The 13001-nt window shown below is 37.2% G+C and overlaps 1 protein-coding gene across 2 annotated transcripts in view; it reads left to right on the plus strand.

Annotated features, from left to right (window-relative positions):
• Positions 1-13001, plus strand: part of NFKB1 (nuclear factor kappa B subunit 1) — a 122360-nt gene that overhangs the window by 26052 nt on the left and 83307 nt on the right. The window contains exons 4-5 of one of the 2 annotated variants that reach the window (XM_008072081.2): positions 1182-1222; positions 5916-6014. In XM_008072081.2, coding sequence (XP_008070272.2) covers positions 1182-1222; positions 5916-6014 — 140 coding nt within the window. The remainder of the gene's footprint in view (positions 1-1181; positions 1223-5915; positions 6015-13001) is intronic. The other variant, XM_008072082.1, reaches the window with a different exon arrangement.

Consider the following 13001-nt stretch of genomic DNA (forward strand, 5'->3'; position numbering starts at 1 on the left):
TAGCCGGAATTACAGGTGCGTGCTACCACGCCCGGCTAATTTTTTTGATTTATTGTAGAGCTGAGGTCTCGCCTACCCAGGCGGGTCTCGAACCCGCGGGCTCAGGCAATCCACTCACCTCAGCCTCCCAAAGGCACGGGATTATAGGCTGAGCCACCGAGCCCGGCTATGTACTAAACATCTTAAATTACATTCAAACAAATGAGAAACACCATATGTTTTTATTTATTGCAGAGCTATGGGTTATTGTACTGTTGACATAAAAACCAGCTGGGGAGTTTAGAGACTTTTTCATATTGAACAAATTTGTATTTATGTTGTCAGAGGTTCTGATTTTCCTTTGAAGTTTCAAGTCAGTTGGGGCATGCATTAAACCTCTGGTTTTCTTTATGTTTTTACAACAATTAATTTGTATGTACCTATCTTCAATTAAGCTATTTTCAGCATTGTATATAATACATAGGTTGTTTAAGGACAGAGTTTACATGACAGCACAATATTCAAAAATTTTATATAAACACCAAAAACTGTGAATTAATAAGAAAAGTTCGCCATGTCTGATAGACCAAATTAAAGTGGGTGGGGGAAGAGAAGGGGAACAAACTGTCCTTATGAATTTAGGTAAGGAAAGGTACAGAAAATTTCATGTAAGGAAAAACAGGTAGCCTGAGCTCAGTATTTGTTTCACACATGCAAGTTGCTATCTCAGTCTCTTTTTACTTCACATTAAACCCATTCTCTTTGAGGAGTGAAAGTCAGTGTTCAATGATGTGAAGGCAAAAGAAAATGACATAGTGCCCAGGAAGTGGTTGCTGCTTTTAACTAGTATTTGTCATTTTAAAATGCTTTGTTAGAAGACAAGATTGTGAAGACTGTTGCCATTTTTATTCTTGTCAGCCATCATATCATGCCTTTTGTTGGGCTGGGCAATGTGCCATCACCATTCAAAAAACATTTGTTTATTGTGGTTCTCTAAAACTGTAAACGTGTTGTTAAAATAGGATACATTTAATATTTTAAATGAGGAGAGAAATTGTATCCTTGTGGAATTTTATCTAAAAATTGATTTGAAACTTCTGTATCAAAACATAATTTCAGTTTTGGACTTGCTTTGCTTTTTATATCAAATTTGAGAAGGCTCACAGTTTCTTTTGGTTTCTGTTTGTTGTTTCTGTTTTTAGCAGATGGCCCATACCTTCAAATATTAGAGCAACCTAAACAGGTAAGCAGATTAAAGGGGTGGGACTTTTTCTTCAAATATTGGATCCCTGCATCTAATATTAAAATCTCAAGCACTGAATAACAGTAAATAAATTTTATGAAGGAAGTAGCTTATCTGGAAGACCAACAACCTGCCAAATTATGTAACAACTATATTCATTCACTTTACATTTCTCTTAGTCATTCTTCAAACTATCTTGAGCCTCAATTCATCGTTCTGTAAAACTCCAGCTAATTCTAGAACCTTGGTATTCTGCTATCTCTACTAGCTTAGTTTACCAGCCACTCCCAGGAAAGACAGCTTATTTTCATTCATTTTCATGTATTACAAAATACATATACATGCCTTTCACCTGCACTGAGCTACATTCATCAATTGCGCCCATGAATGTGTAGTACCTCTAAACCTTCCCCATTCCTGTGACAGCTGCAGACTTTTCTGTGCTGTCTTTAAGCATATCACCTAATGTGATAAAAGTACCAGAGGGAGGTAAAGAATTAGAGTGAACTATTGAATTGCCTTTTCTCTGGTGTTAACTGTAGAGCCAGCCTCTTTGGAGTCAGGAGAGGAGAGTTTTATCTTCTTAGGCTCTTCCTCTTAGCACTAGATTCTGTAGAGGCTACATCAAAATTGAAATGGCCTTCTTACCATGTCCCAACTCTGTGGATATTTACAGGAAATTGTATGAGAACAATGCTATGAAAGAGGAGAAGAGAGAATCTTTAGTATCTGCCTATAGGAGATTTCAGTCATTAGGAGAAGCAATGGTATAGTTCCTCACAGAATTCCCCCACAGAACGAGGACAGAGTCAGTATATCTCTGACTCTGAATGGCTGAACTTACCACATTTGAAAAACTACTGTTACCCAATGCCTTTCCTAAGTGTTCTTTGTATTAGCTCAGTGAGTGTTAACACTTTTGCATTTTGTTACATTTAACAAATGCTATTAAGTCAATAACTTAAAGAATCCACTGCTTTGTAGTTTCCAGAATCATAACAGTTTATATTTATTAGATTTCGTCAGCATTTAAAGAATATAAATACCTTGATAGTTAACAGACTAATCTTATAAAGTTAAAATTAGATGAACATTTTTGTTGTGGGGAGAGGAATGCCACATGGGACTTTGGAACATTGCTCTAAATTACAGATGGCACTTCCTGACTTCACAGGCTGCCAGCGAAGCTTTCTTTTGTTTTGCCTCCATGTCCAACTCTGTAGCTGTGATTTCTCACAGGAGGTCACCAATTATCTCAAAGACCCTCCCAGTGGACTTTTATCCCTTGAAGAATCATACCGTTGATCTGGCACCGTGGAAAATTTCCTAGCTTGTAAGATCTGGGTAATCCACGAGACAGAAATCAACTAAAATTTATTTGTCTATATACCAAAGTATCTGTTCAAATATCCATTTTCATAAGTATAGCATTACAATAAGATTATTAAAATGCAATTCCTTGTCATGAACTCAGCAGTCATAAGGCAAAATTGACATTTATGACTTACCTGAAGTGTTAATATAGTTCCAGAGTTCAGAATTGAATTCATTATGTGTGGATGCATAAAAGCTTATGTGAATGAAACAAGGTTTATTTACCAAACTAGTATTATTCTGATGTCTGACTTCAGTGAAAGTAAGAGGTTGTATTTGTCAGACTTTCTGACTGGAGGGATGTAGCCTTCCCTTTGAGGTTGATGACCCATTTTAAGCTAATGGAGTTACTGAGATGAATGACTGTCGATGGGCAAGACTTTCACCTCAGAAATTTAGAATAGAAACGTTTTCAGAGGATGCATTTGAAGACATGGTACCTTCCTGGGTTCTACATTTTCGTCCTCAGATTAAATATTTTTTTGCATAGAACTTTAGATACTCTTATGCAACCAAGAAAATTATCTATTGGATGTTTTTCAAATTATGAGCAAACTATTAAGATATGCCTGTTTTTGTTATACACGATGGAATATTACACAGCCATAAAGAAGGACAGAATTATGGACTTAGCCACAACTGGGATAGATTTAGAGTTTATCATACTCAGTGATCTATCACAGAAACAAAGAACTGAGTATCACATATTCTCACTCAGAAGTGGCCCCTGAACATGTATGATAATAATACAAGAAAGGGGTTGGCAGTAGTGGGACACTGCCATGGGATTGGGGGGTGTGCATAGCATCAGTAAGGGTACCTGATCCTAAACCAGGCGAAGTGAGGACCAATGGGAGGCCCAGACTTCACCTGTGCAATGGCCACTTTTGTGTCTAACTTGAATTATACCCTACACCTTTAAAATAAAACAAAGACTTGCCTATTTCCTTATAGTCTATTTGATACTATTTCCAATAAGATATAAACATGTATATATTTTTCCAACACTGAAAATCCAAAGGAATTTCAGTCACAAAGGAATTTTGTGATTAAAAATGATTGCTTTATTAAATTTTTTTAAGTTAGAAAAATGTTCTTTTTCCTCAGCACCTCTTTGCCACAGACTTTCTGAAGCTCTGACAAAGATGAGTCATGCATAGACTACTAATTTTTAGAATACCCAGTTTTGTTATGTATTAGTCAGTGTTAATGATCTAATACCATTTAAAAACTGAAGTTGTTTTTAAATTGATTAGCAGTCAAGTAATTTCTTACCTTTTAGGTTAGCCAGTTCTGGAGATACATGTGTTACTTTGTTATGGTTTTAGAAATTTCATTTAATTGTTAAAAATAACCCAACAGTTTTTGCTTACAAAAGGCAAAACTGAAAAAATTCAGTTTTGTGAAAAGAAAGACAACGGGATTACCCCCAAAACCTCACCTCAGAATGCTTCCCTAGTATTTAGATTTGGAATCTCCTGAGGAGCTGTATGTAAGAGCTATTTTCTGTCTTACTTTGATGAGTTGATCACACACCGCAGATCCATGTGTGCATTGAGAAAGTTTCCCAGATTAAAGAAATTTACTTCAGGCCTTACTCATCCAGGAAAATATGTTTTAGGACCAATCTTTGGAAATCAGGAAGTCTTCAGAGAATATAAAGACAGCTCCAGATGCTTCCTAGAGATTTAAATGATTACAAGGCACCTGGAGCATTCCGAGACTATGACTATGAAGTATAGTGAAATGTAGTACAGTCTGAGGAGGGCACAGATTTTACATTGGGCCATGAGCTCAAAGCTATTAAAACCTTCATGTCAGCCAGGGTTCCACAATTTTAAGAGGAAGGTAGAGCAAGTAGTAGGTGTGGGGAGTTCCTGATGGCCAAATGATCTAGTGTTATTTATATGAAGTTAGTCCTACAGTAAAAATAAATGAAAGATGAGGGTGTTCCTTAAAGATGTTAACATATTGTTCTTTTCACCCAAGGGTAAATTTGAAAAAAGAAAACCATCTGCTAAGTGACTGCACAGTTAGAAACTATTAACACTACCATAGATTGATTGATGTCATGATAACGTTGAATATTTTAGGAAATACAGTTAAATCTCCCTTAATATGATGGTGAAGTATTTGCATGATTATTCATGTTTTATTCTTTGTATACAAATATGCATAATTAAGTTAGCTTTATAAATCATAAAAAGTTAGAACTGGAGTAGACCTTAAAAGTGGTCTTCTTGAGCTGGGTTCGGTGGCTCAACCTGTAATCCCATGTCTTGGGAGGCTGAGGTGAGTGGATTGCCTGACCCCGCGGGTTCGAGACCTACCTGGGCAACTTGGCGAGACCTCATCTCTACAATAAATCAAAAAAGCCGGGCATGGTAGCGCATGCCTGTAATTCTGGCTACTCGGAAGGCTGAGGCAGAAGGATCGCCGGAGCCCAGCAGGTCGAGGCTGCAGTTGCCGGGAGCGGCCACTGCACTCCAGTCTGGACAACAGAGTGAGACTCCAACTCAGAAAAAAAAAGAAGAAAAGTGGTCTTCTATAGATGAAAAAAATAATGGCATTTAGGCACTCATCAGCCCACAGTAGTTTAGCTAGTAAAGGCTTCCAGCAACTCTTCATTAATTAACTACATCTGTAAAATTCCAGGGTCAGATAGTATTTAAGGGAACTATCTGGTCTGGAATTCCTTCAGGTCAGTTAATATTCAAGCTTGAGCTTGATCATGTCAATAATCATAAATTCAAAAATCTTATCCTCTGAGCTGTTGTAAGAAGCTTACCAGATGCAGGGTCTAGCATAAGATGTGTTCCACACACTGCAATATATTTTAAAAGACACTTCTGTATGATCTGTACACTCCTGAACCAAGTGTAATCAGAGTAGATAAAGGATTTCCTTTAACTAAGAGTCAAAGAAGCATACCTTCTTGTAATAAGGCAGAGTTCAGAGCTTGGCAGCAGCAATTTGATATGAGGAATCTCTGAATCAAACAAGCCATAGCATGTTGAGTCCAAAGGCTTAAACTCTTCAACAGTTTACTCTCCACATAAGCACAGCATGAGAGGTTCCACAGGCTTAGGTACCTGGCTCTTCAGCCACATCTCAGTGTTTAAGTATGAATTAATATCATTTTCATAATAAGATTATGGGAAAAGTCATTCGCACAGAGTCCTCTTTTGCAGTTTTATGGTTTCATGTTTTTCTTTTCTCATGTAGTACACAAAAGATCTTGAAATTTGTTTATATCTTTGTCACTATAATTTTTAGTAACTGTTTCTCAAACTGATTGGTTCAATGTTCGTCTTTGCAGAGAGGATTTCGTTTCCGTTACGTATGTGAAGGCCCATCCCATGGTGGACTACCAGGTGCATCTAGTGAAAAGAACAAGAAGTCCTACCCTCAGGTCAAAGTAAGTTAGTGGTATTATCCTTCTGTGTGAATTCTGGAAAATTTGATTTCCTAGGATTTCCAAGGAACTGCTTTAAAAATACAATTGGCCTTTGCCCCTATAAAGGAGTATTCACTTGATTATTTTAATTTTTAAATAGAAATTTGTCTCCTAGCAGTAAAATGGTAGCTATTAAAACTTTGTTAGCATATCTACTTAGTAGAAATGTTTTCAACATTAGCTAACAAATTTTTACTATTTCTTGATCATCTTAAAAGTTTTTTAAATTGTCTACTTCCGGCCAGGCTCGGTGGCTCAGCCTGTAATCCCAGCACTTTGGGAGGCTGAGGTGAGTGGCTTAATACCCGCCTGGACAAATTGGCGAGACCTCGTCTCTACAATAAATAAAAAATTAGCCGGGTGTGGTAGTGCGCGCCTGTAGTTCCAGCTACTTGGAAGGCTGAGGCGGAAGGATCGCCAGTGCCTAGAAGGTCCCAGTGCCCAGCAGGTCGAGGCTGCGGTGGCTGGGAGCGTGCCACTGCACTTCAGTCTGGGAGACAGAGTGAGAATCTAACTCAAAAAAATAAAAAAATAGTCTTCTTCCTGAGACATTAACAAGTCTTTGAAAGAGATGTTTGATTTTGGCTCTTTGGAGATTTTTATGAAAAGCAAAATAGATGACTGAATATATGGAATATATAGTATATTATTTAAAATCATGAATTAGATCTAGATTCTGTTATTAGCTATATGACTGTGATTAGCTTTATGCATCACTTCTAAAGCTCAGTATACTAGTGTGTAAAATGCAGAAATATTAATAGGATACACTTCATAAGGTCTGTTGGAGATTAAGTGAGAAAATGTATATAAGTGCTCCATAGAGAACCTGAGAGTACCCTAGGGCCTCTGCCTGAGCGTATGTGTAGACATATGTGCTAGTTTTTTTGGAACAAACTGCTTCATGACACGCTAGTGGTGTGTTTGGTTGTACCAACTCTGGGTTCTTTTGTTTGTTTGTTTGTTTGTTTGAATTGAGAATACCATTCTCTAAGTTAAGTTGAGTTTTTCATAGAATGGTACTGTGTTTCATCAACTGATTGATAATAGTCTTGCAGATAAGCCAGTCAACAATTGTGTAATTTAGTCATTTATAAAAGTTTTTATTTGCTTTGTAATTCAAGACTTGAACAAAACCATCCCTACTACTATGTGTGCTCCTAAGGATATAACAGACTTTTGGCCTCGGTTGTTTTGTTTTGTGTTTTTATGTTTGTTGGAAGCTCAACAGAATAGGCCCACAGCAAAATTGTGATGTAAGGAGATTTGTGGTTTTGCCAGTCTTGCATTTTGTTTCTTCCTGTTCCTCATATCTCATGACTAGGCCCAAGCCCTTCTAATTTCTTATCCTTGTTCCAAAACAAGACAAAATAGTGTGATGTCATTCTTTACATTTCAAGTGAAATCCTTCCATATTCAGCCAGTGTGGGTCCTATCCATCCTATTTGCATTTTAAGTCTCTTAGCTCTAATTGTAGAATGAAAGATTTTTTTTTTCTATTAAAGGTAATTAGGCAGGTAGATATGTTATCTTTAGTCCACAGAAGCAGACCATAGTTATATGACCTCAAGTCCTTTAGGAACTGGCTAAGGAATGAGGAGCCACAAAAAAAAGCATGTGTTAAACACCAGAGATTTGGCAAGTTCTTTATATACATTATGTCTTTTAATCTCATAGCAATCCCAGTAGGTAAAAAGTGTAATGCCTAGGAAGAAACTGAGGCTTGGAGAGAGGAATTAACTAGCCTTTCTCACAGAACAAGTGACTCTTTATCCTTCACACACTATTGTTCATTGAACCTCTCAGATAGGACATGTGCCTTTGGAGTGCTGGGGGCAGGGAGATAAGGGAACAGGACATGGCAAGACAATGGTGAAAAAAAGGCATGGAGAATGATAACTGTATAACAAAGGACAGAGAGGCTCGGGGGCAATGGGTACTCTGGTTTTGGGGAGTCAGATCCAGCACTTTTTAACACAAGTATGTGTGTCATATATATAAATATTGTGTGTGTTCATGTGTGTGTATATTTGTGAGAAGGAGAATTGAGAGACACGTTATCAGCATTGACAATGATTATAACAACTGAAGAGTAACTTTAAGGGAAATACTGGGAGTTTTTTCTAGACTGACTATGTTCATAAAATATAATTTATGGTATTTTTTTCATGAACTCTTTACTTTTATGGCTCAAATATTTTGTGTCCAAGTAGTAATTTTTGATACTAACAAATGCATGGCATTAACTTTGTTGTAAATTTATTGGCTAATAAAAACTTCATATATCCATTTATACCCTATCTTCATACATCTTTCTCATGTAGAGGTTCTACCTATTCAGAAACACGTTGCTGCCTCACAGTCACAAAATAATTTAGAAACGAGATAGCTTAAAGGGCATTAGATGTTCTTGTGGAATGAATGTTTCTGTATAAGTAGTTTAATACTCAGTGAGAAATATAGGTATGTAAACAACCAATAATAAAATAAGTCAAAATGTAAATGTGGAAGATTAGTCATTATTAAGCTTCATCTCAGCTGTGTTATCTCACCCAATCATTTTTTATTATTATTCACTATGTATATATTTATTAAGCATTTAATCAAATTGTAAAAAAGGAAGAACTTAGAGTTTAGAGAATCTTACTATTACAAGCTGTCATTGTTCCTTTAGCCTGTCATTGTTCACTGAAAGTTGAAATGGCTCTGCTGTTACTAACAGTTAAAGGAAGTGATTTTATTTATCCTAGAAACTCTTAATCAGAAGGATGTCGGGAGGAGAGAAAGAGACAAGCGCCAGGTATTTTTTCCCCAGAGCTTTTCTCCAAATATCCTTTTTAATAGTCTTTTCCTCTTAGGGTGACCTTTAAGTTTACAATGGGATTTAAATCCCTTTCCTCTCTAAAGTTTAAGCAGATGAAAGGATTGCTCTCAGTATCTGTCTTATCAGGAAGACTTTGCAATTGTATGTGTGTTTTCTACAGTAGTTTACTAAACACCTGCTCTGTGTAAGGCTCTAAGGGATGGTGGATACACCTAGAGTTTTTCAATTGTGACAACCAAAAATGTCTCCAAACGTTGACAAATGTCTCCCAGGAAGTAAAATTACCCTTGTTTGAGAACCAGTGATCAGCCAGGCTTGGTGGCTCAGCCTGTAATCCCGTGCCTTGGGAGACTGAGGTGAGTGGATTGCCTGAGCCTGCGGGTTTGAGACCCACCTGGGCAACTTGGCGAGATCTCATCTCTACAGTAAATCAAAAAGTCAGCGGGGCATGGTAGCGCGTGCCTGTAATTCCAGCTACTCGGAAGGCTGAGGTGGAAGGATCGCCGGAGCCCAGCAGGTCGAGGCTGCGGTGGCTGGGAGCAGCCACTGCACTCCAGTCTGGGTAACAGAGTGAGACTCAAACTCAAAAAAAAAAAAAAAGAGAACTAGTGATCTAGATGCAACATAGAATCAACCTTAACCTTATTACTCTTTTACATACTTTTCTACTATAAAGTTGTATCCAATAGATTACATAGAATTTGTCCAAGTATATTATTTTAGAACCATATGTTTTTCCTGATTGTTAACAAATATTTATTGTTTTCAAGATGATAAACGTGATGTCTGCATTATTTTTCCTAGAATCTCAGAGTTAATGTACCTGAATATTAAGGAGAAAGACAGAAAAGAGATAAGAAATATATCTTAAACATTTATATTCTGTGTTAACTACATACCTAAAAGTTAATGTAGGGATTCCCTTAACTGTTATAAGCTATCACAGAAAAGAAAGTGAAAATGGAGAGTTCGAGTCACTGTATGTGAACAATGGGAGCCTCTGTGCTTTCAGGTGGGCAGAGGTGTCATGAAAAGTGCCCCACACTCACCCCCAGAAACCATTCCCAAAGGAACGTCAGAAGGAGGATATTTGCATTTACTGGAGAAAAATGATACTTCTGAGCCTTACATTTGCTACATATTCATTAAGTACACTTGTTTAATCTTAAAAGTAAAATTTTATGGGCTCCATCTGTTCCTGACCTACAGCCCCACTCCCCTCCAGCCTCACTCCCTGTCTTCCTGACATGCCTTTGTGAGAGCACCACCACTCTGCTGTCCCTTGAGAAGCAACCGCAAAGACTGGTAGTTCAATATGTACTCAGTCAGCACAGGGTCGAGGACCAGCCTGAAAGCTTGAGGAGCTGGGTGTGTTTGAGGACAGTAGACACCAAATGGTATTTTAGAACATGTAAACACATAAAACCTGGGTGGGTTACTCCCTTACTGATTGTCCAAATTTGGTGCTTCAAGGTAAATCATTTTAAAACAAACTCTAGGAGTGTACTCAAATCCTACATTTTCTACTGGAATTGTGTCTCATGAATAAAACTTATTTCAGATAGGTATAGAGTAGGCTTACATACTCTCTCCCCATGTGGAGATTATTTTTAGAAATTGGGCCACAGGTGCTCTGTGAAAGAAGTACATAGCTGAGGACACTTACCTTTCTAATGTCTTGCTGGACAAGTCTTTATATTTGTTTTTTAAAATTTGATTATAAAATATTTCAAACATGTAGAACACCTAAAAATTGATATAATAGACACTATGTACTACATTGTAAATTTAATAGATATTAACATTTTTACCATATTTGCTTTTGAAATCTGTCAAATAAAATAATTACAGCTAAAGCCCCACCTATGCATCACTTTGTCCTCCTCCTTTCTCCATAAGCAAACTACTACTCTGAACTTTCACTCTCTGAGATGTTTTTATATTTTTTTACTACATAAGTATGCATCTGTCAATACTGGCATTTTCAAGAAAATTAATTTTTACCAGCTGCAACTTAACCTTTCTCTTATATATGATGGCTCCTTTTCATTTCAAATAAGGGTTAAAACTAGACTCCATTGAAGAGTAACTAGTGTTCACTTGGATGCTATTAATACTTTTTTACTATCTAGATAAAAATGTATTCATTCACAATGTGAAGCTTATACTGACTCACAGTAAAACATGGTATTCAGAAAAAAATCTGGGGAAAGTAAATATACAGACTAACTCCTATGTGTTGACCTTTTCTAAGAAAAGAAAGGTTTTCCTGTTGTTAAACATTTAATAATCTATTATACTGTCCTATAAAATTTCCCTTTGAAGTTTTCTCAGTTCTGATTTAATCGTGGAGCTCCTAATGGGAGAGCTGGCAGAAAAGCACAAGAACCTTCCTCTAGGCCAAGCTTGTCCTTGCCTGTTTTTGACTCAGCAAGGAGTGCCAGGGAAGGTTCACTTCCCTCTTTTTCCCAAAAGTCATGCGTGAGATATTAAAAATCAAACTGCCTTCCCTTTCACTGAGGTGGATGCCAAGAGGAACAGCCCAGCAGGGCTTCCGAAACCCTCACTGATTCTCCTCTGGAATGACCAGAAAACATCCCTGTCCCATCCTTAGCTGATGTGACATCCTTACACATGGCCTACTCTGCTAAACAGATATCTACAAGAATGACTTTGATTCTAAAATTCAAATAGCTTATTTCTTTGTGTTCTTATTTCCTTTTTAGTTACAAATATCAAAAGCAAGGGACTTGAGACACAGCTGATACAAGTGTAACTACTTTTGATCAAATGTTTTCTGAAAACTGGTTTTCATATATGTTTTCTGTCCTGAGTGCTTTATATTGAGCAGAAGGCATGTGTTGAAATGTGTAGGTCAACAACAGCTTTTTTGTTGTCCCCCTCCCACTACTGATTTTTTTAAAAAGTCTCCAGTCTTGGTGGCTTTCACTTAAAAACCTTAAATGTTAAGGTCAAATAAAGACTGGTTGATCTGTTGTGGCATTTGAGGATATCACATGTTCTTGCAAAACCTCCCTTTCCTTTGTATAGACTTGTCTGATTCGGGAGGTTTGCCATTCTAAGGATTTAGCTGGAATACTAATTTTGAATAATTTAATCTGACTCAGTTGCTTGCAGATTGATAGTCAATTAGGCATATATATAGAACCTAGTTCATAGCCTTTATTAGAATTTCCATGGGCACTCCTAAGCTGTTCACTGTGGGCATATGTTGATAAGAGAAAAATAACCATATCCCTTACGTACATTATAACCTGTGCTCTGGTACCAACAAGAAAAGCTGCTTATTGAAGAGAAGGGCTTCATTACTGGGGTCCATAGATTCCTGTTGATGGTTTCAGAGGGTTTTTAGACTCTTGAATTTATATGTAGAATTTTATGTACATGTGTGTGCATTTTTCTGGGGACATAAGTATAACTTTTGTCCTAATTTCTAAGGGAAAAACAAACTGGTCAAGACCTATGCCGTAGCTTATGTCACTTTGGCTTTTGGGTAGCAGCAGCTTTTTAAAAATGGTCTGTATGTTTTAAAAAAAAAAAAAACTTTCTCTTTTTACTTTTGCATTTGAAAAGTCTTTAATTTGCATGTTTGCATTTTTAAATCCATTTTAAGTGAAGTTACATACTTTAGTCCATCACATAGTCCAGAATGCCTCCCTTCAGTTTTCCAGTAGGTGGAAAAGAGAGAGACTGTATCAATAGCCAAAAGCATTGAATCAGCATCACTACTTTTTCCCTTGCTGTTCCATACAGTTGCTGACTAAGCATGAAGCATTAGTAGTTGAGGCCAAAATAGAGAAAACAATTCATTTAACAAATATTCATGGAGGATTATGTATTTGTTTGCTTTAGACAAACAAATAAAACTCCCTCATGTATGTACTTGCAATCCAGACTTCTAGGTAGTTTTTCTTGTAAGCAGTTCAGAAGTTTTATATTTGGCCTGAGAACAAAATATTACCTTGTAGAGTTTTTTTTGTTTTTGTTTTTGTTTTGAGTTGGAGTCTCACTCTGTGGCCCAGACTGGAGTGCAGTGGCCGCTCCCGGCCACCGCAGCCTCGACCTGCTGGGCCCCGGGAATCCTTCCGCCCCCGCCCTCCCAG

Source organism: Carlito syrichta, unplaced genomic scaffold, assembly GCF_000164805.1.
Source record: "Carlito syrichta isolate Samal-C Ts95f unplaced genomic scaffold, Tarsius_syrichta-2.0.1 Scaffold314844, whole genome shotgun sequence".
Classification (NCBI taxonomy): Eukaryota; Metazoa; Chordata; class Mammalia; order Primates; family Tarsiidae; genus Carlito; species Carlito syrichta.